Source organism: Taurulus bubalis, assembly GCF_910589615.1.
Source record: "Taurulus bubalis genome assembly, chromosome: 3".
In the NCBI taxonomy this organism is placed as follows: domain Eukaryota; kingdom Metazoa; phylum Chordata; class Actinopteri; order Perciformes; family Cottidae; genus Taurulus; species Taurulus bubalis.
Window position 1 is genome coordinate 11,639,203 of NC_136591.1, and position 27,932 is coordinate 11,667,134.

A 27,932-nucleotide genomic window follows, 5' to 3' on the forward strand; every position below is an offset into this window, starting at 1 on the left:
CCAATGCCAGCTTTATTCTCCAGTTTAATGGCACAGAGATAAACATCAGTGCACCAGATGGAGACGGACCAGTGACTCATACAGTCTCATCTCTCACTGCTGGAACTAAATACACATTCACTCTCTTCTCTGTGTTTGAGAGCGTCAGAAGCAGTGGAGTCAACATTAGTGCAGTCACTGGTAAGATTTAGGATTTCAAAAAGATGCACTGTATTAGCTCAGTTAGCCATCACGCTATTTTCAGTGTAACAGTGTGAAGCTAACGTCTATTTGCTATGTGTGTCATTGTGTCACTAATTTTCCTGCTTCTCTACTTACAAATAGTATGAATTTCAAATCAAGGACTGTTGCACTTTTCCTTCTCTCTTTGTGCACATTCAATTTCATGTGATGCAAAATCATTATTTGAACACCCAGAGGGTGTGAATTCCTCAAATCCTTCACTTTTCTTTTTCCACTTTAGCTCCTCCAAAAACAGAAAGCTTCAGGTCAACAGGACAAGATGAGACCAGTATCACTCTGCAGTGGATTCAAGTGAACCCCAATGCCAGCTTTATTCTCCAGTTTAATGGCACAGAGATAAACATCAGTGCACCAGATGGAGACGGACCAGTGACTCACACAGTCTCATCTCTCACTGCTGGAACTAAATACACATTCACTCTCTTCTCTGTGTTTGAGAGCGTCAGAAGCAGTGGAGTCAACATTAGTGCAGTCACTGGTAAGATTTAGGATTTCAAAAAGATGCACTGTATTAGCTCAGTTAGCCATCACGCTATTTTCAGTGTAACAGTGTGAAGCTAACATTCATTTGCTATGTGTGCCATTGTGTCACTAAGTTTCCTGCTTATCTACTTAAAAATAGTATGAATTTCAAATCAAGGACTGTTGCACTTTTCCTTCTCTCTTTGTGCACATTCAATTTCATGTGATGCAAAATCATTATTTGAACACCCAGAGGGTGTGAATTCATCAAATCCTTCACTGTTCTTTTTTCCATCTCAGCTCCTCCAAACACAGAAAGTGTCAGATCAACAGGACAAGATGAGACCAGTATCACTCTGCAGTGGATTCAAGTGAACCCCAATGCAAGCTTTATTCTCCAGTTTAATGGCACAGAGATAAACATCAGTGCACCAGATGGAGACGGACCAGTGACTCACACAGTCTCATCTCTCACTCCTGGAACTAAATACACATTCACTCTCTTCTCTGTGTTTGAGAGCGTCAGAAGCAGTGGAGTCAACATTAGTGCAGTCACTGGTAAGATTTAGGATTTCAAAAAGATGCACTGTATTAGCTCAGTTAGCCATCACGCTATTTTCAGTGTAACAGAGTGAAGCTAACGTCTATTTGCTATGTGTGTCATTGTGTCACTAAGTTTCCTGCTTCTCTACTTAGAAATAGTATGAATTTCAAATCAAGGACTGTTGCACTTTTCCTTCTCTCTTTGTGCACATTCAATTTCATGTGATGCAAAATGAATTATTTGAACACACAGAGGGTGTGAATTCCTCAAATCCTTCACTTTTCTTTTTCCACTTTAGCTCCTCCAAACACAGAAAGCTTCAGGTCAATAGGACAAGATGAGACCAATATCACTCTGCAGTGGATTAAAGTGAACCCCAATGTCAGCTTCATTCTCCAGTTTAATGGCACAGAGATAAACATCAGTGCACCAGATGGAGACGGACCAGTGACTCACACAGTCTCATCTCTCACTGCTGGAGCTAAATACACATTCACTCTCTTCTCTGTGTTTGAGGGCGTCAGAAGCAGTGGAGTCAACATTAGTGCAGTCACTGGTAAGATTTAGGATTTCAAAAAGATGCACTGTATTAGCTCAGTTAGCCATCATGCTATTTTCAGTGTAACAGTGTGAAGCTAACATCTATTTGCGATGTGTGCCATTGTGTCACTAAGTTTCCTGCTTCTCTACTTACAAATAGTATGAATTTCAAATCAAGGACTGTTGCACTTTTCCTTCTCTCTTTGTGCACATTCAATTTCATGTGATGCAAAATAATTATTTGAACACCCAGAGGGTGTGAATTCATCAAATCCTTCACTGTTCTTTTTCCGTCTCAGCTCCTCCAAACACAGAAAGTGTCAGGTCAACAGGACAAGATGAGACCAGTATCACTCTGCAGTGGATTCAAGTGAACCCCAATGTCAGCTTCATTCTCCAGTTTAATGGCACAGAGATAAATATCAGTGCACCAGATGGAGACGGACCAGTGACTCACACAGTCTCATCTCTCACTGCTGGAACTAAATACACATTCACTCTCTTCTCTGTGTTTGAGAGCGTCAGAAGCAGTGGAGTCAACATTAGTGCAGTCACTGGTAAGATTTAGCATTTTAAAAAGATGCACTGTATTAGCTCAGTTAGCCATCACCCTATTTTCAGTGTAACAGAGTGAAGCTAACATCTATTTGCTATGTGTGCCATTGTGTCACTAAGTTTCCTGCTTCTCTACTTACAAATAGTATGAATTTCAAATCAAGGACTGTTGCACTTTTCCTTCTCTCTTTGTGCACATTCAATTTCATGTGATGCAAAATAATTATTTGAACACCCAGAGGGTGTGAATTCATCAAATCCTTCACTGTTCTTTTTCCGTCTCAGCTCCTCCAAACACAGAAAGTGTCAGGTCAACAGGACAAGATGAGACCAGTATCACTCTGCAGTGGATTCAAGTGAACCCCAATGTCAGCTTCATTCTCCAGTTTAATGGCACAGAGATAAATATCAGTGCACCAGATGGAGACGGACCAGTGACTCACACAGTCTCATCTCTCACTGCTGGAACTAAATACACATTCACTCTCTTCTCTGTGTTTGAGAGCGTCAGAAGCAGTGGAGTCAACATTAGTGCAGTCACTGGTAAGATTTAGCATTTTAAAAAGATGCACTGTATTAGCTCAGTTAGCCATCACCCTATTTTCAGTGTAACAGAGTGAAGCTATTGTCTATTTGCTATGTGTGTCATTGTGTCACTAAGTTTCCTGCTTCTTTACTTAGAAATAGTATGAATTTCAAATCAAGGACTGTTGCACTTTTCCTTCTCTCTTTGTGCACATTCAATTTCATGTGATGCAAAATGAATTATTTGAACACCCAGAGGGTGTGAATTCCTCAAATCCTTCACTTTTCTTTTTCCACTTCAGCTCCTCCAAAAACAGAAAGCTTCAGGTCAACAGGACAAGATGAGACCAATATCACTCTGCAGTGGATTCAAGTGAACCCCAATGTCAGCTTCATTCTCCAGTTTAATGGCACAGAGATAAATATCAGTGCACCAGATGGAGACGGACCAGTGACTCACACAGTCTCATCTCTCACTGCTGGAACTAAATACACATTCACTCTCTTCTCTGTGTTTGAGGGCGTCAGAAGCAGTGGAGTCAACATTAGTGCAGTCACTGGTAAGATTTAGGATTTCAAAAAGATGCACTGTATTAGCTCAGTTAGCCATCATGCTATTTTCAGTTTAACAGTGTGAAGCTAACATCTATTTGCGATGTGTGCCATTGTGTCACTAAGTTTCCTGCTTCTCTACTTACAAATAGTATGAATTTCAAATCAAGGACTGTTGCACTTTTCCTTCTCTCTTTGTGCACATTCAATTTCATGTGATGCAAAATCATTATTTGAACACCCAGAGGGTGTGAATTCATTAAATCCTTCACTGTTTTTTTTCCATTTTAGCTCCTCCAAACACAGAAAGTGTCAGGTCAACAGGACAAGATGAGACCAGTATCACTCTGCAGTGGATTCAAGTGAACCCCAATGCCAGCTTTATTCTCCAGTTTAATGGCACAGAGATAAACATCAGTGCACCAGATGGAGACGGACCAGTGACTCACACAGTCTCATCTCTCACTGCTGGAACTAAATACACATTCACTCTCTTCTCTGTGTTTGAGAGCGTCAGAAGCAGTGGAGTCAACATTAGTGCAGTCACTGGTAAGATTTAGGATTTCAAAAAGATGCACTGTATTAGCTCAGTTAGCCATCACGCTATTTTCAGTGCAACAATGTGAAGCTAACATCTATTTGCGATGTGTGCCATTGTGTCACTAAGTTTCCTGCTTCTCTACTTACAAATAGTATGAATTTCAAATCAAGGACTGTTGCACTTTTCCATCTCTCTTTGTGCACATTCAATTTCATGTGATGCAAAATAATTATTTGAACACCCAGAGGGTGTGAATTCCTCAAATCCTTCACTTTTCTTTTTCCACTTTAGCTCCTCCAAAAACAGAAAGCTTCAGGTCAACAGGACAAGATGAGACCAGTATCACTCTGCAGTGGATTCAAGTGAACCCCAATGCCAGCTTTATTCTCCAGTTTAATGGCACAGAGATAAACATCAGTGCACCAGATGGAGACGGACCAGTGACTCACACAGTCTCATCTCTCACTGCTGGAACTAAATACACATTCACTCTCTTCTCTGTGTTTGAGAGCGTCAGAAGCAGTGGAGTCAACATTAGTGCAGTCACTGGTAAGATTTAGGATTTCAAAAAGATGCACTGTATTAGCTCAGTTAGCCATCACGCTATTTTCAGTGCAACAATGTGAAGCAAACATCTATTTGCGATGTGTGCCATTGTGTCACTAAGTTTCCTGCTTCTCTACTTACAAATAGTATGAATTTCAAATCAAGGACTGTTGCACTTTTCCATCTCTCTTTGTGCACATTCAATTTCATGTGATGCAAAATAATTATTTGAACACCCAGAGGGTGTGAATTCATCAAATCCTTCACTGTTCTTTTTCCATCTCAGCTCCTCCAAACACAGAAAGTTTCAGATCAACAGGACAAGATGAGACCAGTATCACTCTGCAGTGGATTCAAGTGAACCCCAATGCCAGCTTTATTCTCCAGTTTAATGGCACAGAGATAAACATCAGTGCACCAGATGGAGACGGACCAGTGACTCACACAGTCTCATCTCTCACTGCTGGAACTAAATACACATTCACTCTCTTCTCTGTGTTTGAGAGCGTCAGAAGCAGTGGAGTCAACATTAGTGCAGTCACTGGTAAGATTTAGGATTTCAAAAAGATGCACTGTATTAGCTCAGTTAGCCATCACGCTATTTTCAGTGCAACAATGTGAAGCTAACATCTATTTGCGATGTGTGCCATTGTGTCACTAAGTTTCCTGCTTCTCTACTTACAAATAGTATGAATTTCAAATCAAGGACTGTTGCACTTTTCCATCTCTCTTTGTGCACATTCAATTTCATGTGATGCAAAATAATTATTTGAACACCCAGAGGGTGTGAATTCATCAAATCCTTCACTGTTCTTTTTCCATCTCAGCTCCTCCAAACACAGAAAGTGTCAGATCAACAGGACAAGATGAGACCAGTATCACTCTGCAGTGGATTCAAGTGAACCCCAATGCCAGCTTTATTCTCCAGTTTAATGGCACAGAGATAAACATCAGTGCACCAGATGGAGACGGACCAGTGACTCACGCAGTCTCATCTCTCACTGCTGGAACTAAATACACATTCACTCTCTTCTCTGTGTTTGAGAGCGTCAGAAGCAGTGGAGTCAACATTAGTGCAGTCACTGGTAAGATTTAGGATTTCAAAAAGATGCACTGTATTAGCTCAGTTAGCCATCGCGCTATTTTCAGTGTAACAATGTGAAGCTAACATCTATTTGCTATGTGTGCCATTGTGTCACTCAGTTTCCTGCTTCTCTACTTACAAATAGTGTGAATTTCAAATCAAGGACTGTTGCACTTTTCCTTCTCTCTTTGTGCACATTCAATTTCATGTGATGCAAAATGAATTATTTGAACACCCAGAGGGTGTGAATTCATCAAATCCTTCACTGTTCTTTTTCCACTTTAGCTCCTCCAAAAACAGAAAGCTTCAGGTCAACAGGACAAGATGAGACCAATATCACTCTGCAGTGGATTCAAGTGAACCCCAATGTCAGCTTCATTCTCCAGTTTAATGGCACAGAGATAAATATCAGTGCACCAGATGGAGACGGACCAGTGACTCACACAGTCTCATCTCTCACTGCTGGAACTAAATACACATTCACTCTCTTCTCTGTGTTTGAGGGCGTCAGAAGCAGTGGAGTCAACATTAGTGCAGTCACTGGTAAGATTTAGGATTTCAAAAAGATGCACTGTATTAGCTCAGTTAGCCATCATGCTATTTTCAGTGTAACAGTGTGAAGCTAACATCTATTTGCGGTGTGTGCCATTGTGTCACTAAGTTTCCTGCTTCTCTACTTACAAATAGTATGAATTTCAAATCAAGGACTGTTGCACTTTTCCATCTCTCTTTGTGCACATTCAATTTCATGTGATGCAAAATAATTATTTGAACACCCAGAGGGTGTGAATTCATCAAATCCTTCACTGTTCTTTTTCCATCTCAGCTCCTCCAAACACAGAAAGTCTCAGATCAACAGGACAAGATGAGACCAGTATCACTCTGCAGTGGATTCAAGTGAACCCCAATGCCAGCTTTATTCTCCAGTTTAATGGCACAGAGATAAACATCAGTGCACCAGATGGAGACGGACCAGTGACTCACACAGTCTCATCTCTCACTGCTGGAACTAAATACACATTCACTCTCTTCTCTGTGTTTGAGAGCGTCAGAAGCAGTGGAGTCAACATTAGTGCAGTCACTGGTAAGATTTCGGATTTCAAAAAGATGCACTGTATTAGCTCAGTTAGCCATCATGCTATTTTCAGTGTAACAGTTTGAAGCTAACATCTATTTGCTATGTGTGCCATTGTGTCACTAAGTTTCCTGCTTCTCTACTTACAAATAGTATGAATTTCAAATCAAGGACTGTTGCACTTTTCCTTCTCTCTTTGTGCACATTCAATTTCATGTGATGCAAAATCATTATTTGAACACCCAGAGGGTGTGAATTCATAAAATCCTTCACTGTTTTTTTTTCCATTTTAGCTCCTCCAAAAACAGAAAGCTTCAGATCAACAGGACAAGATGAGACTAGTATCACTCTGCAGTGGATTCAAGTGAACCCCAATGCCAGCTTTATTCTCCAGTTTAATGGCACAGAGATAAACATCAGTGCACCAGATGGAGACGGACCAGTGACTCATACAGTCTCATCTCTCACTGCTGGAACTAAATACACATTCACTCTCTTCTCTGTGTTTGAGAGCGTCAGAAGCAGTGGAGTCAACATTAGTGCAGTCACTGGTAAGATTTAGGATTTCAAAAAGATGCACTGTATTAGCTCAGTTAGCCATCACGCTATTTTCAGTGTAACAGAGTGAAGCTAACGTCTATTTGCTATGTGTGTCATTGTGTCACTAAGTTTCCTGCTTCTTTACTTAGAAATAGTATGAATTTCAAATCAAGGACTGTTGCACTTTTCCTTCTCTCTTTGTGCACATTCAATTTCATGTGATGCAAAATGAATTATTTGAACACCCAGAGGGTGTGAATTCCTCAAATCCTTCACTTTTCTTTTTCCACTTTAGCTCCTCCAAAAACAGAAAGCTTCAGGTCAACAGGACAAGATGAGACCAATATCACTCTGCAGTGGATTCAAGTGAACCCCAATGTCAGCTTCATTCTCCAGTTTAATGGCACAGAGATAAATATCAGTGCACCAGATGGAGACGGACCAGTGACTCACACAGTCTCATCTCTCACTGCTGGAACTAAATACACATTCACTCTCTTCTCTGTGTTTGAGGGCGTCAGAAGCAGTGGAGTCAACATTAGTGCAGTCACTGGTAAGATTTAGGATTTCAAAAAGATGCACTGTATTAGCTCAGTTAGCCATCACGCTATTTTCAGTGTAACAGTGTGAAGCTAACATCTATTTGCGATGTGTGCCATTGTGTCACTAAGTTTCCTGCTTCTCTACTTACAAATAGTATGAATTTCAAATCAAGGACTGTTGCACTTTTCCATCTCTCTTTGTGCACATTCAATTTCATGTGATGCAAAATAATTATTTGAACACCCAGAGGGTGTGAATTCATCAAATCCTTCACTGTTCTTTTTCCACTTTAGCTCCTCCAAAAACAGAAAGCTTCAGGTCAACAGGACAAGATGAGATCAGTATCACTCTGCAGTGGATTCAAGTGAACCCCAATGTCAGCTTTATTCTCCAGTTTAATGGCACAGAGATAAACATCAGTGCACCAGATGGAGACGGACCAGTGACTCACACAGTCTCATCTCTCACTGCTGGAACTAAATACACATTCACTCTCTTCTCTGTGTTTGAGAGCGTCAGAAGCAGTGGAGTCAACATTAGTGCAGTCACTGGTAAGATTTAGGATTTCAAAAAGATGCACTGTATTAGCTCAGTTAGCCATCACGCTATTTTCAGTGTAACAGTGTGAAGCTAACGTCTATTTGCTATGTGTGTCATTGTGTCACTAATTTTCCTGCTTCTCTACTTACAAATAGTATGAATTTCAAATCAAGGACTGTTGCACTTTTCCTTCTCTCTTTGTGCACATTCAATTTCATGTGATGCAAAATAATTATTTGAACACCCAGAGGGTGTGAATTCATCAAATCCTTCACTGTTCTTTTTCCGTCTCAGCTCCTCCAAACACAGAAAGTGTCAGGTCAACAGGACAAGATGAGACCAGTATCACTCTACAGTGGATTCAAGTGAACCCCAATGTCAGCTTCATTCTCCAGTTTAATGGCACAGAGATAAATATCAGTGCACCAGATGGAGACGGACCAGTGACTCACACAGTCTCATCTCTCACTGCTGGAACTAAATACACATTCACTCTCTTCTCTGTGTTTGAGAGCGTCAGAAGCAGTGGAGTCAACATTAGTGCAGTCACTGGTAAGATTTAGGATTTCAAAAAGATGCACTGTATTAGCTCAGTTAGCCATCACGCTATTTTCAGTGTAACAGAGTGAAGCTAACGTCTATTTGCTATGTGTGTCATTGTGTCACTAAGTTTCCTGCTTCTTTACTTAGAAATAGTATGAATTTCAAATCAAGGACTGTTGCACTTTTCCTTCTCTCTTTGTGCACATTCAATTTCATGTGATGCAAAATGAATTATTTGAACACCCAGAGGGTGTGAATTCCTCAAATCCTTCACTTTTCTTTTTCCACTTTAGCTCCTCCAAAAACAGAAAGCTTCAGGTCAACAGGACAAGATGAGACCAATATCACTCTGCAGTGGATTCAAGTGAACCCCAATGTCAGCTTCATTCTCCAGTTTAATGGCACAGAGATAAATATCAGTGCACCAGATGGAGACGGACCAGTGACTCACACAGTCTCATCTCTCACTGCTGGAACTAAATACACATTCACTCTCTTCTCTGTGTTTGAGGGCGTCAGAAGCAGTGGAGTCAACATTAGTGCAGTCACTGGTAAGATTTAGGATTTCAAAAAGATGCACTGTATTAGCTCAGTTAGCCATCATGCTATTTTCAGTGTAACAGTGTGAAGCTAACATCTATTTGCGATGTGTGCCATTGTGTCACTAAGTTTCCTGCTTCTCTACTTACAAATAGTATGAATTTCAAATCAAGGACTGTTGCACTTTTCCTTCTCTCTTTGTGCACATTCAATTTCATGTGATGCAAAATAATTATTTGAACACCCAGAGGGTGTGAATTCATCAAATCCTTCACTGTTCTTTTTCCGTCTCAGCTCCTCCAAACACAGAAAGTGTCAGGTCAACAGGACAAGATGAGACCAGTATCACTCTGCAGTGGATTCAAGTGAACCCCAATGTCAGCTTCATTCTCCAGTTTAATGGCACAGAGATAAATATCAGTGCACCAGATGGAGACGGACCAGTGACTCACACAGTCTCATCTCTCACTGCTGGACCTAAATACACATTCACTCTCTTCTCTGTGTTTGAGAGCGTCAGAAGCAGTGGAGTCAACATTAGTGCAGTCACTGGTAAGATTTAGCATTTTAAAAAGATGCACTGTATTAGCTCAGTTAGCCATCACGCTATTTTCAGTGTAACAGAGTGAAGCTAACGTCTATTTGCTATGTGTGTCATTGTGTCACTAAGTTTCCTGCTTCTTTACTTAGAAATAGTATGAATTTCAAATCAAGGACTGTTGCACTTTTCCTTCTCTCTTTGTGCACATTCAATTTCATGTGATGCAAAATGAATTATTTGAACACCCAGAGGGTGTGAATTCCTCAAATCCTTCACTTTTCTTTTTCCACTTTAGCTCCTCCAAAAACAGAAAGCTTCAGGTCAACAGGACAAGATGAGACCAGTATCACTCTGCAGTGGATTCAAGTGAACCCCAATGTCAGCTTCATTCTCCAGTTTAATGGCACAGAGATAAATATCAGTGCACCAGATGGAGACGGACCAGTGACTCACACAGTCTCATCTCTCACTGCTGGAACTAAATACACATTCACTCTCTTCTCTGTGTTTGAGGGCGTCAGAAGCAGTGGAGTCAACATTAGTGCAGTCACTGGTAAGATTTAGGATTTCAAAAAGATGCACTGTATTAGCTCAGTTAGCCATCATGCTATTTTCAGTGTAACAGTGTGAAGCTAACATCTATTTGCGATGTGTGCCATTGTGTCACTAAGTTTCCTGCTTCTCTACTTACAAATAGTATGAATTTCAAATCAAGGACTGTTGCACTTTTCCATCTCTCTTTGTGCACATTCAATTTCATGTGATGCAAAATAATTATTTGAACACCCAGAGGGTGTGAATTCATCAAATCCTTCACTGTTCTTTTTCCGTCTCAGCTCCTCCAAACACAGAAAGTGTCAGGTCAACAGGACAATATGAGACCAGTATCACTCTGCAGTGGATTCAAGTGAACCCCAATGTCAGCTTCATTCTCCAGTTTAATGGCACAGAGATAAATATCAGTGCACCAGATGGAGACGGACCAGTGACTCACACAGTCTCATCTCTCACTGCTGGAACTAAATACACATTCACTCTCTTCTCTGTGTTTGAGAGCGTCAGAAGCAGTGGAGTCAACATTAGTGCAGTCACTGGTAAGATTTAGGATTTCAAAAAGATGCACTGTATTAGCTCAGTTAGCCATCACGCTATTTTCAGTGTAACAGAGTGAAGCTAACGTCTATTTGCTATGTGTGTCATTGTGTCACTAAGTTTCCTGCTTCTTTACTTAGAAATAGTATGAATTTCAAATCAAGGACTGTTGCACTTTTCCTTCTCTCTTTGTGCACATTCAATTTCATGTGATGCAAAATGAATTATTTGAACACCCAGAGGGTGTGAATTCCTCAAATCCTTCACTTTTCTTTTTCCACTTTAGCTCCTCCAAAAACAGAAAGCTTCAGGTCAACAGGACAAGATGAGACCAATATCACTCTGCAGTGGATTCAAGTGAACCCCAATGTCAGCTTCATTCTCCAGTTTAATGGCACAGAGATAAATATCAGTGCACCAGATGGAGACGGACCAGTGACTCACACAGTCTCATCTCTCACTGCTGGAACTAAATACACATTCACTCTCTTCTCTGTGTTTGAGAGCGTCAGAAGCAGTGGAGTCAACATTAGTGCAGTCACTGGTAAGATTTAGGATTTCAAAAAGATGCACTGTATTAGCTCAGTTAGCCATCGCGCTATTTTCAGTGTAACAATGTGAAGCTAACATCTATTTGCTATGTGTGCCATTGTGTCACTCAGTTTCCTGCTTCTCTACTTACAAATAGTGTGAATTTCAAATCAAGGACTGTTGCACTTTTCCTTCTCTCTTTGTGCACATTCAATTTCATGTGATGCAAAATGAATTATTTGAACACCCAGAGGGTGTGAATTCCTCAAATCCTTCACTTTTCTTTTTCCACTTTAGCTCCTCCAAAAACAGAAAGCTTCAGGTCAACAGGACAAGATGAGACCAATATCACTCTGCAGTGGATTCAAGTGAACCCCAATGTCAGCTTCATTCTCCAGTTTAATGGCACAGACATAAATATCAGTGCACCAGATGGAGACGGACCAGTGACTCACACAGTCTCATCTCTCACTGCTGGAACTAAATACACATTCACTCTCTTCTCTGTGTTTGAGGGCGTCAGAAGCAGTGGAGTCAACATTAGTGCAGTCACTGGTAAGATTTAGGATTTCAAAAAGATGCACTGTATTAGCTCAGTTAGCCATCATGCTATTTTCAGTGTAACAGTGTGAAGCTAACATCTATTTGCGATGTGTGCCATTGTGTCACTAAGTTTCCTGCTTCTCTACTTACAAATAGTATGAATTTCAAATCAAGGACTGTTGCACTTTTCCATCTCTCTTTGTGCACATTCAATTTCATGTGATGCAAAATAATTATTTGAACACCCAGAGGGTGTGAATTCATCAAATCCTTCACTGTTCTTTTTCCGTCTCAGCTCCTCCAAACACAGAAAGTGTCAGGTCAACAGGACAAGATGAGACCAGTATCACTCTACAGTGGATTCAAGTGAACCCCAATGTCAGCTTCATTCTCCAGTTTAATGGCACAGAGATAAATATCAGTGCACCAGATGGAGACGGACCAGTGACTCACACAGTCTCATCTCTCACTGCTGGAACTAAATACACATTCACTCTCTTATCTGTGTTTGAGAGCGTCAGAAGCAGTGGAGTCAACATTAGTGCAGTCACTGGTAAGATTTAGCATTTTAAAAAGATGCACTGTATTAGCTCAGTTAGCCATCACGCTATTTTCAGTGCAACAATGTGAAGCTAACATCTATTTGCGATGTGTGCCATTGTGTCACTAAGTTTCCTGCTTCTCTACTTACAAATAGTATGAATTTCAAATCAAGGACTGTTGCACTTTTCCATCTCTCTTTGTGCACATTCAATTTCATGTGATGCAAAATGAATTATTTGAACACCCAGAGGGTGTGAATTCCTCAAATCCTTCACTTTTCTTTTTCCGTCTCAGCTCCTCCAAACACAGAAAGTGTCAGGTCAACAGGACAATATGAGACCAGTATCACTCTGCAGTGGATTCAAGTGAACCCCAATGTCAGCTTCATTCTCCAGTTTAATGGCACAGAGATAAATATCAGTGCACCAGATGGAGACGGACCAGTGACTCACACAGTCTCATCTCTCACTGCTGGAACTAAATACACATTCACTCTCTTCTCTGTGTTTGAGAGCGTCAGAAGCAGTGGAGTCAACATTAGTGCAGTCACTGGTAAGATTTAGCATTTTAAAAAGATGCACTGTATTAGCTCAGTTAGCCATCACGCTATTTTCAGTGTAACAGAGTGAAGCTAACGTCTATTTGCTATGTGTGTCATTGTGTCACTAAGTTTCCTGCTTCTTTACTTAGAAATAGTATGAATTTCAAATCAAGGACTGTTGCACTTTTCCTTCTCTCTTTGTGCACATTCAATTTCATGTGATGCAAAATGAATTATTTGAACACCCAGAGGGTGTGAATTCCTCAAATCCTTCACTTTTCTTTTTCCACTTTAGCTCCTCCAAAAACAGAAAGCTTCAGGTCAACAGGACAAGATGAGACCAATATCACTCTGCAGTGGATTCAAGTGAACCCCAATGTCAGCTTCATTCTCCAGTTTAATGGCACAGAGATAAATATCAGTGCACCAGATGGAGACGGACCAGTGACTCACACAGTCTCATCTCTCACTGCTGGAACTAAATACACATTCACTCTCTTCTCTGTGTTTGAGGCCGTCAGAAGCAGTGGAGTCAACATTAGTGCAGTCACTGGTAAGATTTAGGATTTCAAAAAGATGCACTGTATTAGCTCAGTTAGCCATCATGCTATTTTCAGTGTAACAGTGTGAAGCTAACATCTATTTGCGATGTGTGCCATTGTGTCACTAAGTTTCCTGCTTCTCTACTTACAAATAGTATGAATTTCAAATCAAGGACTGTTGCACTTTTCCATCTCTCTTTGTGCACATTCAATTTCATGTGATGCAAAATAATTATTTGAACAACCAGAGGGTGTGAATTCATCAAATCCTTCACTGTTCTTTTTCCACTTTAGCTCCTCCAAAAACAGAAAGCTTCAGGTCAACAGGACAAGATGAGATCAGTATCACTCTGCAGTGGATTCAAGTGAACCCCAATGTCAGCTTCATTCTCCAGTTTAATGGCACAGAGATAAATATCAGTGCACCAGATGGAGACGGACCAGTGACTCACACAGTCTCATCTCTCACTGCTGGAACTAAATACACATTCACTCTCTTCTCTGTGTTTGAGGCCGTCAGAAGCAGTGGAGTCAACATTAGTGCAGTCACTGGTAAGATTTAGGATTTCAAAAAGATGCACTGTATTAGCTCAGTTAGCCATCATGCTATTTTCAGTGTAACAGTGTGAAGCTAACATCTATTTGCGATGTGTGCCATTGTGTCACTAAGTTTCCTGCTTCTCTACTTACAAATAGTATGAATTTCAAATCAAGGACTGTTGGACTTTTCCATCTCTCTTTGTGCACATTCAATTTCATGTGATGCAAAATAATTATTTGAACACCCAGAGGGTGTGAATTCATCAAATCCTTCACTGTTCTTTTTCCACTTTAGCTCCTCCAAAAACAGAAAGCTTCAGGTCAACAGGACAAGATGAGATCAGTATCACTCTGCAGTGGATTCAAGTGAACCCCAATGTCAGCTTCATTCTCCAGTTTAATGGCACAGAGATAAATATCAGTGCACCAGATGGAGACGGACCAGTGACTCACACAGTCTCATCTCTCACTGCTGGAACTAAATACACATTCACTCTCTTCTCTGTGTTTGAGGGCGTCAGAAGCAGTGGAGTCAACATTATTGCAGTCACTGGTAAGATTTAGGATTTCAAAAAGATGCACTGTATTAGCTCAGTTAGCCATCATGCTATTTTCAGTGTAACAGTGTGAAGCTAACATCTATTTGCGATGTGTGCCATTGTGTCACTAAGTTTCCTGCTTCTCTACTTACAAATAGTATGAATTTCAAATCAAGGACTGTTGCACTTTTCCATCTCTCTTTGTGCACATTCAATTTCATGTGATGCAAAATAATTATTTGAACACCCAGAGGGTGTGAATTCATCAAATCCTTCACTGTTCTTTTTCCATCTCAGCTCCTCCAAACACAGAAAGTTTCAGATCAACAGGACAAGATGAGACCAGTATCACTCTGCAGTGGATTCAAGTGAACCCCAATGCCAGCTTTATTCTCCAGTTTAATGGCACAGAGATAAACATCAGTGCACCAGATGGAGACGGACCAGTGACTCACGCAGTCTCATCTCTCACTGCTGGAACTAAATACACATTCACTCTCTTCTCTGTGTTTGAGAGCGTCAGAAGCAGTGGAGTCAACATTAGTGCAGTCACTGGTAAGATTTAGGATTTCAAAAAGATGCACTGTATTAGCTCAGTTAGCCATCGCGCTATTTTCAGTGTAACAATGTGAAGCTAACATCTATTTGCTATGTGTGCCATTGTGTCACTCAGTTTCCTGCTTCTCTACTTACAAATAGTGTGAATTTCAAATCAAGGACTGTTGCACTTTTCCTTCTCTCTTTGTGCACATTCAATTTCATGTGATGCAAAATGAATTATTTGAACACCCAGAGGGTGTGAATTCCTCAAATCCTTCACTTTTCTTTTTCCACTTTAGCTCCTCCAAAAACAGAAAGCTTCAGGTCAACAGGACAAGATGAGACCAATATCACTCTGCAGTGGATTCAAGTGAACCCCAATGTCAGCTTCATTCTCCAGTTTAATGGCACAGAGATAAATATCAGTGCACCAGATGGAGACGGACCAGTGACTCACACAGTCTCATCTCTCACTGCTGGAACTAAATACACATTCACTCTCTTCTCTGTGTTTGAGGGCGTCAGAAGCAGTGGAGTCAACATTAGTGCAGTCACTGGTAAGATTTAGGATTTCAAAAAGATGCACTGTATTAGCTCAGTTAGCCATCATGCTATTTTCAGTGTAACAGTGTGAAGCTAACATCTATTTGCGATGTGTGCCATTGTGTCACTAAGTTTCCTGCTTCTCTACTTACAAATAGTATGAATTTCAAATCAAGGACTGTTGCACTTTTCCATCTCTCTTTGTGCACATTCAATTTCATGTGATGCAAAATAATTATTTGAACACCCAGAGGGTGTGAATTCATCAAATCCTTCACTGTTCTTTTTCCGTCTCAGCTCCTCCAAACACAGAAAGTGTCAGGTCAACAGGACAATATGAGACCAGTATCACTCTGCAGTGGATTCAAGTGAACCCCAATGTCAGCTTCATTCTCCAGTTTAATGGCACAGAGATAAATATCAGTGCACCAGATGGAGACGGACCAGTGACTCACACAGTCTCATCTCTCACTGCTGGAACTAAATACACATTCACTCTCTTCTCTGTGTTTGAGAGCGTCAGAAGCAGTGGAGTCAACATTAGTGCAGTCACTGGTAAGATTTAGCATTTTAAAAAGATGTACTGTATTAGCTCAGTTAGCCATCATGCTATTTTCAGTGTAACAGTGTGAAGCTAACATCTATTTGCGATGTGTGCCATTGTGTCACTAAGTTTCCTGCTTCTCTACTTACAAATAGTATGAATTTCAAATCAAGGACTGTTGCACTTTTCCATCTCTCTTTGTGCACATTCAATTTCATGTGATGCAAAATAATTATTTGAACACCCAGAGGGTGTGAATTCATCAAATCCTTCACTGTTCTTTTTCCACTTTAGCTCCTCCAAAAACAGAAAGCTTCAGGTCAACAGGACAAGATGAGATCAGTATCACTCTGCAGTGGATTCAAGTGAACCCCAATGTCAGCTTCATTCTCCAGTTTAATGGCACAGAGATAAATATCAGTGCACCAGATGGAGACGGACCAGTGACTCACACAGTCTCATCTCTCACTGCTGGAACTAAATACACATTCACTCTCTTCTCTGTGTTTGAGGCCGTCAGAAGCAGTGGAGTCAACATTAGTGCAGTCACTGGTAAGATTTAGGATTTCAAAAAGATGCACTGTATTAGCTCAGTTAGCCATCATGCTATTTTCAGTGTAACAGTGTGAAGCTAACATCTATTTGCGATGTGTGCCATTGTGTCACTAAGTTTCCTGCTTCTCTACTTACAAATAGTATGAATTTCAAATCAAGGACTGTTGCACTTTTCCATCTCTCTTTGTGCACATTCAATTTCATGTGATGCAAAATAATTATTTGAACACCCAGAGGGTGTGAATTCATCAAATCCTTCACTGTTCTTTTTCCACTTTAGCTCCTCCAAAAACAGAAAGCTTCAGGTCAACAGGACAAGATGAGATCAGTATCACTCTGCAGTGGATTCAAGTGAACCCCAATGTCAGCTTCATTCTCCAGTTTAATGGCACAGAGATAAATATCAGTGCACCAGATGGAGACGGACCAGTGACTCACACAGTCTCATCTCTCACTGCTGGAACTAAATACACATTCACTCTCTTCTCTGTGTTTGAGGGCGTCAGAAGCAGTGGAGTCAACATTATTGCAGTCACTGGTAAGATTTAGGATTTCAAAAAGATGCACTGTATTAGCTCAGTTAGCCATCATGCTATTTTCAGTGTAACAGTGTGAAGCTAACATCTATTTGCGATGTGTGCCATTGTGTCACTAAGTTTCCTGCTTCTCTACTTACAAATAGTATGAATTTCAAATCAAGGACTGTTGCACTTTTCCATCTCTCTTTGTGCACATTCAATTTCATGTGATGCAAAATAATTATTTGAACACCCAGAGGGTGTGAATTCATCAAATCCTTCACTGTTCTTTTTCCATCTCAGCTCCTCCAAACACAGAAAGTTTCAGATCAACAGGACAAGATGAGACCAGTATCACTCTGCAGTGGATTCAAGTGAACCCCAATGCCAGCTTTATTCTCCAGTTTAATGGCACAGAGATAAACATCAGTGCACCAGATGGAGACGGACCAGTGACTCACGCAGTCTCATCTCTCACTGCTGGAACTAAATACACATTCACTCTCTTCTCTGTGTTTGAGAGCGTCAGAAGCAGTGGAGTCAACATTAGTGCAGTCACTGGTAAGATTTAGGATTTCAAAAAGATGCACTGTATTAGCTCAGTTAGCCATCGCGCTATTTTCAGTGTAACAATGTGAAGCTAACATCTATTTGCTATGTGTGCCATTGTGTCACTCAGTTTCCTGCTTCTCTACTTACAAATAGTGTGAATTTCAAATCAAGGACTGTTGCACTTTTCCTTCTCTCTTTGTGCACATTCAATTTCATGTGATGCAAAATGAATTATTTGAACACCCAGAGGGTGTGAATTCCTCAAATCCTTCACTTTTCTTTTTCCACTTTAGCTCCTCCAAAAACAGAAAGCTTCAGGTCAACAGGACAAGATGAGACCAATATCACTCTGCAGTGGATTCAAGTGAACCCCAATGTCAGCTTCATTCTCCAGTTTAATGGCACAGAGATAAATATCAGTGCACCAGATGGAGACGGACCAGTGACTCACACAGTCTCATCTCTCACTGCTGGAACTAAATACACATTCACTCTCTTCTCTGTGTTTGAGGGCGTCAGAAGCAGTGGAGTCAACATTAGTGCAGTCACTGGTAAGATTTAGGATTTCAAAAAGATGCACTGTATTAGCTCAGTTAGCCATCATGCTATTTTCAGTGTAACAGTGTGAAGCTAACATCTATTTGCGATGTGTGCCATTGTGTCACTAAGTTTCCTGCTTCTCTACTTACAAATAGTATGAATTTCAAATCAAGGACTGTTGCACTTTTCCATCTCTCTTTGTGCACATTCAATTTCATGTGATGCAAAATAATTATTTGAACACCCAGAGGGTGTGAATTCATCAAATCCTTCACTGTTCTTTTTCCACTTTAGCTCCTCCAAAAACAGAAAGCTTCAGGTCAACAGGACAAGATGAGATCAGTATCACTCTGCAGTGGATTCAAGTGAACCCCAATGTCAGCTTCATTCTCCAGTTTAATGGCACAGAGATAAATATCAGTGCACCAGATGGAGACGGACCAGTGACTCACACAGTCTCATCTCTCACTGCTGGAACTAAATACACATTCACTCTCTTCTCTGTGTTTGAGGCCGTCAGAAGCAGTGGAGTCAACATTAGTGCAGTCACTGGTAAGATTTAGCATTTCAAAAAGATGCACTGTATTAGCTCAGTTAGCCATCACGCTATTTTCAGTGTAACAGAGTGAAGCTAACGTCTATTTGCTATGTGTGTCATTGTGTCACTAAGTTTCCTGCTTCTTTACTTAGAAATAGTATGAATTTCAAATCAAGGACTGTTGCACTTTTCCTTCTCTCTTTGTGCACATTCAATTTCATGTGATGCAAAATGAATTATTTGAACACCCAGAGGGTGTGAATTCCTCAAATCCTTCACTTTTCTTTTTCCACTTTAGCTCCTCCAAAAACAGAAAGCTTCAGGTCAACAGGACAAGATGAGACCAATATCACTCTGCAGTGGATTCAAGTGAACCCCAATGTCAGCTTCATTCTCCAGTTTAATGGCACAGAGATAAACATCAGTGCACCAGATGGAGACGGACCAGTGACTCACACAGTCTCATCTCTCACTGCTGGAACTAAATACACATTCACTCTCTTCTCTGTGTTTGAGGGCGTCAGAAGCAGTGGAGTCAACATTAGTGCAGTCACTGGTAAGATTTAGGATTTCAAAAAGATGCACTGTATTAGCTCAGTTAGCCATCATGCTATTTTCAGTGTAACAGTGTGAAGCTAACATCTATTTGCGATGTGTGCCATTGTGTCACTAAGTTTCCTGCTTCTCTACTTACAAATAGTATGAATTTCAAATCAAGGACTGTTGCACTTTTCCATCTCTCTTTGTGCACATTCAATTTCATGTGATGCAAAATAATTATTTGAACACCCAGAGGGTGTGAATTCATCAAATCCTTCACTGTTCTTTTTCCACTTTAGCTCCTCCAAAAACAGAAAGCTTCAGGTCAACAGGACAAGATGAGATCAGTATCACTCTGCAGTGGATTCAAGTGAACCCCAATGTCAGCTTCATTCTCCAGTTTAATGGCACAGAGATAAATATCAGTGCACCAGATGGAGACGGACCAGTGACTCACACAGTCTCATCTCTCACTGCTGAAACTAAATACACATTCACTCTCTTCTCTGTGTTTGAGGCCGTCAGAAGCAGTGGAGTCAACATTAGTGCAGTCACTGGTAAGATTTAGGATTTCAAAAAGATGCACTGTATTAGCTCAGTTAGCCATCGCGCTATTTTCAGTGTAACAATGTGAAGCTAACATCTATTTGCTATGTGTGCCATTGTGTCACTCAGTTTCCTGCTTCTCTACTTACAAATAGTGTGAATTTCAAATCAAGGACTGTTGCACTTTTCCTTCTCTCTTTGTGCACATTCAATTTCATGTGATGCAAAATGAATTATTTGAACACCCAGAGGGTGTGAATTCCTCAAATCCTTCACTTTTCTTTTTCCACTTTAGCTCCTCCAAAAACAGAAAGCTTCAGGTCAACAGGACAAGATGAGACCAATATCACTCTGCAGTGGATTCAAGTGAACCCCAATGTCAGCTTCATTCTCCAGTTTAATGGCACAGAGATAAATATCAGTGCACCAGATGGAGACGGACCAGTGACTCACACAGTCTCATCTCTCACTGCTGGAACTAAATACACATTCACTCTCTTCTCTGTGTTTGAGGGCGTCAGAAGCAGTGGAGTCAACATTAGTGCAGTCACTGGTAAGATTTAGGATTTCAAAAAGATGCACTGTATTAGCTCAGTTAGCCATCATGCTATTTTCAGTGTAACAGTGTGAAGCTAACATCTATTTGCGATGTGTGCCATTGTGTCACTAAGTTTCCTGCTTCTCTACTTACAAATAGTATGAATTTCAAATCAAGGACTGTTGCACTTTTCCATCTCTCTTTGTGCACATTCAATTTCATGTGATGCAAAATAATTATTTGAACACCCAGAGGGTGTGAATTCATCAAATCCTTCACTGTTCTTTTTCCACTTTAGCTCCTCCAAAAACAGAAAGCTTCAGGTCAACAGGACAAGATGAGATCAGTATCACTCTGCAGTGGATTCAAGTGAACCCCAATGTCAGCTTCATTCTCCAGTTTAATGGCACAGAGATAAATATCAGTGCACCAGATGGAGACGGACCAGTGACTCACACAGTCTCATCTCTCACTGCTGGAACTAAATACACATTCACTCTCTTCTCTGTGTTTGAGGCCGTCAGAAGCAGTGGAGTCAACATTAGTGCAGTCACTGGTAAGATTTAGCATTTCAAAAAGATGCACTGTATTAGCTCAGTTAGCCATCACGCTATTTTCAGTGTAACAGAGTGAAGCTAACGTCTATTTGCTATGTGTGTCATTGTGTCACTAAGTTTCCTGCTTCTTTACTTAGAAATAGTATGAATTTCAAATCAAGGACTGTTGCACTTTTCCTTCTCTCTTTGTGCACATTCAATTTCATGTGATGCAAAATGAATTATTTGAACACCCAGAGGGTGTGAATTCCTCAAATCCTTCACTTTTCTTTTTCCACTTTAGCTCCTCCAAAAACAGAAAGCTTCAGGTCAACAGGACAAGATGAGACCAATATCACTCTGCAGTGGATTCAAGTGAACCCCAATGTCAGCTTCATTCTCCAGTTTAATGGCACAGAGATAAACATCAGTGCACCAGATGGAGACGGACCAGTGACTCACACAGTCTCATCTCTCACTGCTGGAACTAAATACACATTCACTCTCTTCTCTGTGTTTGAGGGCGTCAGAAGCAGTGGAGTCAACATTAGTGCAGTCACTGGTAAGATTTAGGATTTCAAAAAGATGCACTGTATTAGCTCAGTTAGCCATCATGCTATTTTCAGTGTAACAGTGTGAAGCTAACATCTATTTGCGATGTGTGCCATTGTGTCACTAAGTTTCCTGCTTCTCTACTTACAAATAGTATGAATTTCAAATCAAGGACTGTTGCACTTTTCCATCTCTCTTTGTGCACATTCAATTTCATGTGATGCAAAATAATTATTTGAACACCCAGAGGGTGTGAATTCATCAAATCCTTCACTGTTCTTTTTCCACTTTAGCTCCTCCAAAAACAGAAAGCTTCAGGTCAACAGGACAAGATGAGATCAGTATCACTCTGCAGTGGATTCAAGTGAACCCCAATGTCAGCTTCATTCTCCAGTTTAATGGCACAGAGATAAATATCAGTGCACCAGATGGAGACGGACCAGTGACTCACACAGTCTCATCTCTCACTGCTGAAACTAAATACACATTCACTCTCTTCTCTGTGTTTGAGGCCGTCAGAAGCAGTGGAGTCAACATTAGTGCAGTCACTGGTAAGATTTAGGATTTCAAAAAGATGCACTGTATTAGCTCAGTTAGCCATCATGCTATTTTCAGTGTAACAGTGTGAAGCTAACATCTATTTGCGATGTGTGCCATTGTGTCACTAAGTTTCCTGCTTCTCTACTTACAAATAGTATGAATTTCAAATCAAGGACTGTTGGACTTTTCCATCTCTCTTTGTGCACATTCAATTTCATGTGATGCAAAATAATTATTTGAACACCACAGAGGGTGTGAATTCATCAAATCCTTCACTGTTCTTTTTCCACTTTAGCTCCTCCAAAAACAGAAAGCTTCAGGTCAACAGGACAAGATGAGATCAGTATCACTCTGCAGTGGATTCAAGTGAACCCCAATGTCAGCTTCATTCTCCAGTTTAATGGCACAGAGATAAATATCAGTGCACCAGATGGAGACGGACCAGTGACTCACACAGTCTCATCTCTCACTGCTGGAACTAAATACACATTCACTCTCTTCTCTGTGTTTGAGGCCGTCAGAAGCAGTGGAGTCAACATTAGTGCAGTCACTGGTAAGATTTAGGATTTCAAAAAGATGCACTGTATTAGCTCAGTTAGCCATCATGCTATTTTCAGTGTAACAGTGTGAAGCTAACATCTATTTGCGATGTGTGCCATTGTGTCACTAAGTTTCCTGCTTCTCTACTTACAAATAGTATGAATTTCAAATCAAGGACTGTTGCACTTTTCCATCTCTCTTTGTGCACATTCATATTCATGTGATGCAAAATAATTATTTGAACACCCAGAGGGTGTGAATTCATCAAATCCTTCACTGTTCTTTTTCCACTTTAGCTCCTCCAAAAACAGAAAGCTTCAGGTCAACAGGACAAGATGAGATCAGTATCACTCTGCAGTGGATTCAAGTGAACCCCAATGTCAGCTTCATTCTCCAGTTTAATGGCACAGAGATAAATATCAGTGCACCAGATGGAGACGGACCAGTGACTCACACAGTCTCATCTCTCACTGCTGGAACTAAATACACATTCACTCTCTTCTCTGTGTTTGAGGGCGTCAGAAGCAGTGGAGTCAACATTATTGCAGTCACTGGTAAGATTTAGGATTTCAAAAAGATGCACTGTATTAGCTCAGTTAGCCATCATGCTATTTTCAGTGTAACAGTGTGAAGCTAACATCTATTTGCGATGTGTGCCATTGTGTCACTAAGTTTCCTGCTTCTCTACTTACAAATAGTATGAATTTCAAATCAAGGACTGTTGCACTTTTCCATCTCTCTTTGTGCACATTCAATTTCATGTGATGCAAAATAATTATTTGAACACCCAGAGGGTGTGAATTCATCAAATCCTTCACTGTTCTTTTTCCATCTCAGCTCCTCCAAACACAGAAAGTTTCAGATCAACAGGACAAGATGAGACCAGTATCACTCTGCAGTGGATTCAAGTGAACCCCAATGCCAGCTTTATTTTCCAGTTTAATGGCACAGAGATAAACATCAGTGCACCAGATGGAGACGGACCAGTGACTCACGCAGTCTCATCTCTCACTGCTGGAACTAAATACACATTCACTCTCTTCTCTGTGTTTGAGAGCGTCAGAAGCAGTGGAGTCAACATTAGTGCAGTCACTGGTAAGATTTAGGATTTCAAAAAGATGCACTGTATTAGCTCAGTTAGCCATCGCGCTATTTTCAGTGTAACAATGTGAAGCTAACATCTATTTGCTATGTGTGCCACTCAGTTTCCTGCTTCTCTACTTACAAATAGTGTGAATTTCAAATCAAGGACTGTTGCACTTTTCCTTCTCTCTTTGTGCACATTCAATTTCATGTGATGCAAAATGAATTATTTGAACACCCAGAGGGTGTGAATTCATCAAATCCTTCACTGTTCTTTTTCCACTTTAGCTCCTCCAAAAACAGAAAGCTTCAGGTCAACAGGACAAGATGAGATCAGTATCACTCTGCAGTGGATTCAAGTGAACCCCAATGTCAGCTTCATTCTCCAGTTTAATGGCACAGAGATAAACATCAGTGCACCAGATGGAGACGGACCAGTGACTCACACAGTCTCATCTCTCACTGCTGGAACTAAATACACATTCACTCTCTTCTCTGTGTTTGAGAGCGTCAGAAGCAGTGGAGTCAACATTAGTGCAGTCACTGGTAAGATTTAGGATTTCAAAAAGATGCACTGTATTAGCTCAGTTAGCCATCATGCTATTTTCAGTGTAACAGTGTGAAGCTAACATCTATTTGCGATGTGTGCCATTGTGTCACTAAGTTTCCTGCTTCTCTACTTACAAATAGTATGAATTTCAAATCAAGGACTGTTGGACTTTTCCATCTCTCTTTGTGCACATTCAATTTCATGTGATGCAAAATAATTATTTGAACACCACAGAGGGTGTGAATTCATCAAATCCTTCACTGTTCTTTTTCCACTTTAGCTCCTCCAAAAACAGAAAGCTTCAGGTCAACAGGACAAGATGAGATCAGTATCACTCTGCAGTGGATTCAAGTGAACCCCAATGTCAGCTTCATTCTCCAGTTTAATGGCACAGAGATAAATATCAGTGCACCAGATGGAGACGGACCAGTGACTCACACAGTCTCATCTCTCACTGCTGGAACTAAATACACATTCACTCTCTTCTCTGTGTTTGAGGCCGTCAGAAGCAGTGGAGTCAACATTAGTGCAGTCACTGGTAAGATTTAGGATTTCAAAAAGATGCACTGTATTAGCTCAGTTAGCCATCATGCTATTTTCAGTGTAACAGTGTGAAGCTAACATCTATTTGCGATGTGTGCCATTGTGTCACTAAGTTTCCTGCTTCTCTACTTACAAATAGTATGAATTTCAAATCAAGGACTGTTGCACTTTTCCATCTCTCTTTGTGCACATTCAATTTCATGTGATGCAAAATAATTATTTGAACACCCAGAGGGTGTGAATTCATCAAATCCTTCACTGTTCTTTTTCCATCTCAGCTCCTCCAAACACAGAAAGTTTCAGATCAACAGGACAAGATGAGACCAGTATCACTCTGCAGTGGATTCAAGTGAACCCCAATGCCAGCTTTATTTTCCAGTTTAATGGCACAGAGATAAACATCAGTGCACCAGATGGAGACGGACCAGTGACTCACGCAGTCTCATCTCTCACTGCTGGAACTAAATACACATTCACTCTCTTCTCTGTGTTTGAGAGCGTCAGAAGCAGTGGAGTCAACATTAGTGCAGTCACTGGTAAGATTTAGGATTTCAAAAAGATGCACTGTATTAGCTCAGTTAGCCATCGCGCTATTTTCAGTGTAACAATGTGAAGCTAACATCTATTTGCTATGTGTGCCATTGTGTCACTCAGTTTCCTGCTTCTCTACTTACAAATAGTGTGAATTTCAAATCAAGGACTGTTGCACTTTTCCTTCTCTCTTTGTGCACATTCAATTTCATGTGATGCAAAATGAATTATTTGAACACCCAGAGGGTGTGAATTCATCAAATCCTTCACTGTTCTTTTTCCACTTTAGCTCCTCCAAAAACAGAAAGCTTCAGGTCAACAGGACAAGATGAGATCAGTATCACTCTGCAGTGGATTCAAGTGAACCCCAATGTCAGCTTCATTCTCCAGTTTAATGGCACAGAGATAAACATCAGTGCACCAGATGGAGACGGACCAGTGACTCACACAGTCTCATCTCTCACTGCTGGAACTAAATACACATTCACTCTCTTCTCTGTGTTTGAGAGCGTCAGAAGCAGTGGAGTCAACATTAGTGCAGTCACTGGTAAGATTTAGCATTTTAAAAAGATGCACTGTATTAGCTCAGTTAGCCATCACGCTATTTTCAGTGTAACAGAGTGAAGCTAACGTCTATTTGCTATGTGTGTCATTGTGTCACTAAGTTTCCTGCTTCTTTACTTAGAAATAGTATGAATTTCAAATCAAGGACTGTTGCACTTTTCCTTCTCTCTTTGTGCACATTCAATTTCATGTGATGCAAAATGAATTATTTGAACACCCAGAGGGTGTGAATTCCTCAAATCCTTCACTTTTCTTTTTCCACTTTAGCTCCTCCAAAAACAGAAAGCTTCAGGTCAACAGGACAAGATGAGACCAATATCACTCTGCAGTGGATTCAAGTGAACCCCAATGCCAGCTTTATTCTCCAGTTTAATGGCACAGAGATAAACATCAGTGCACCAGATGGAGACGGACCAGTGACTCACGCAGTCTCATCTCTCACTGCTGGAACTAAATACACATTCACTCTCTTCTCTGTGTTTGAGAGCGTCAGAAGCAGTGGAGTCAACATTAGTGCAGTCACTGGTAAGATTTAGGATTTCAAAAAGATGCACTGTATTAGCTCAGTTAGCCATCGCGCTATTTTCAGTGTAACAATGTGAAGCTAACATCTATTTGCTATGTGTGCCATTGTGTCACTCAGTTTCCTGCTTCTCTACTTACAAATAGTGTGAATTTCAAATCAAGGACTGTTGCACTTTTCCTTCTCTCTTTGTGCACATTCAATTTCATGTGATGCAAAATGAATTATTTGAACACCCAGAGGGTGTGAATTCATCAAATCCTTCACTGTTCTTTTTCCACTTTAGCTCCTCCAAAAACAGAAAGCTTCAGGTCAACAGGACAAGATGAGATCAGTATCACTCTGCAGTGGATTCAAGTGAACCCCAATGTCAGCTTCATTCTCCAGTTTAATGGCACAGAGATAAACATCAGTGCACCAGATGGAGACGGACCAGTGACTCACACAGTCTCATCTCTCACTGCTGGAACTAAATACACATTCACTCTCTTCTCTGTGTTTGAGAGCGTCAGAAGCAGTGGAGTCAACATTAGTGCAGTCACTGGTAAGATTTAGCATTTTAAAAAGATGCACTGTATTAGCTCAGTTAGCCATCACGCTATTTTCAGTGTAACAGAGTGAAGCTAACGTCTATTTGCTATGTGTGTCATTGTGTCACTAAGTTTCCTGCTTCTTTACTTAGAAATAGTATGAATTTCAAATCAAGGACTGTTGCACTTTTCCTTCTCTCTTTGTGCACATTCAATTTCATGTGATGCAAAATGAATTATTTGAACACCCAGAGGGTGTGAATTCCTCAAATCCTTCACTTTTCTTTTTCCACTTTAGCTCCTCCAAAAACAGAAAGCTTCAGGTCAACAGGACAAGATGAGACCAATATCACTCTGCAGTGGATTCAAGTGAACCCCAATGTCAGCTTCATTCTCCAGTTTAATGGCACAGAGATAAATATCAGTGCACCAGATGGAGACGGACCAGTGACTCACACAGTCTCATCTCTCACTGCTGGAACTAAATACACATTCACTCTCTTCTCTGTGTTTGAGGGCATCAGAAGCAGTGGAGTCAACATTAGTGCAGTCACTGGTAAGATTTAGGATTTCAAAAAGATGCACTGTATTAGCTCAGTTAGCCATCATGCTATTTTCAGTGTAACAGTGTGAAGCTAACATCTATTTGCGATGTGTGCCATTGTGTCACTAAGTTTCCTGCTTCTCTACTTACAAATAGT

The 27,932-nt window shown here is 40.6% G+C and overlaps 1 protein-coding gene across 1 annotated transcript in view; it reads left to right on the forward strand.

The window, feature by feature from the left end:
- Positions 1-27,256, forward strand: part of LOC306733961 (uncharacterized protein) — a gene marked incomplete at both ends in the record, with an annotated part of 70,662 nt that extends 43,406 nt beyond the window's left edge. Inside the window, 8 exons of the mRNA XM_079215279.1 lie at positions 1,170-1,263; positions 23,318-23,454; positions 23,930-23,995; positions 24,464-24,529; positions 25,547-25,612; positions 26,089-26,154; positions 26,631-26,696; positions 27,173-27,256. Coding sequence (XP_079071405.1) covers positions 1,170-1,263; positions 23,318-23,454; positions 23,930-23,995; positions 24,464-24,529; positions 25,547-25,612; positions 26,089-26,154; positions 26,631-26,696; positions 27,173-27,256 — 645 coding nt within the window. The remainder of the gene's footprint in view (positions 1-1,169; positions 1,264-23,317; positions 23,455-23,929; positions 23,996-24,463; positions 24,530-25,546; positions 25,613-26,088; positions 26,155-26,630; positions 26,697-27,172) is intronic.
- Between the last annotated feature and the right edge of the window lie 676 nt (positions 27,257-27,932).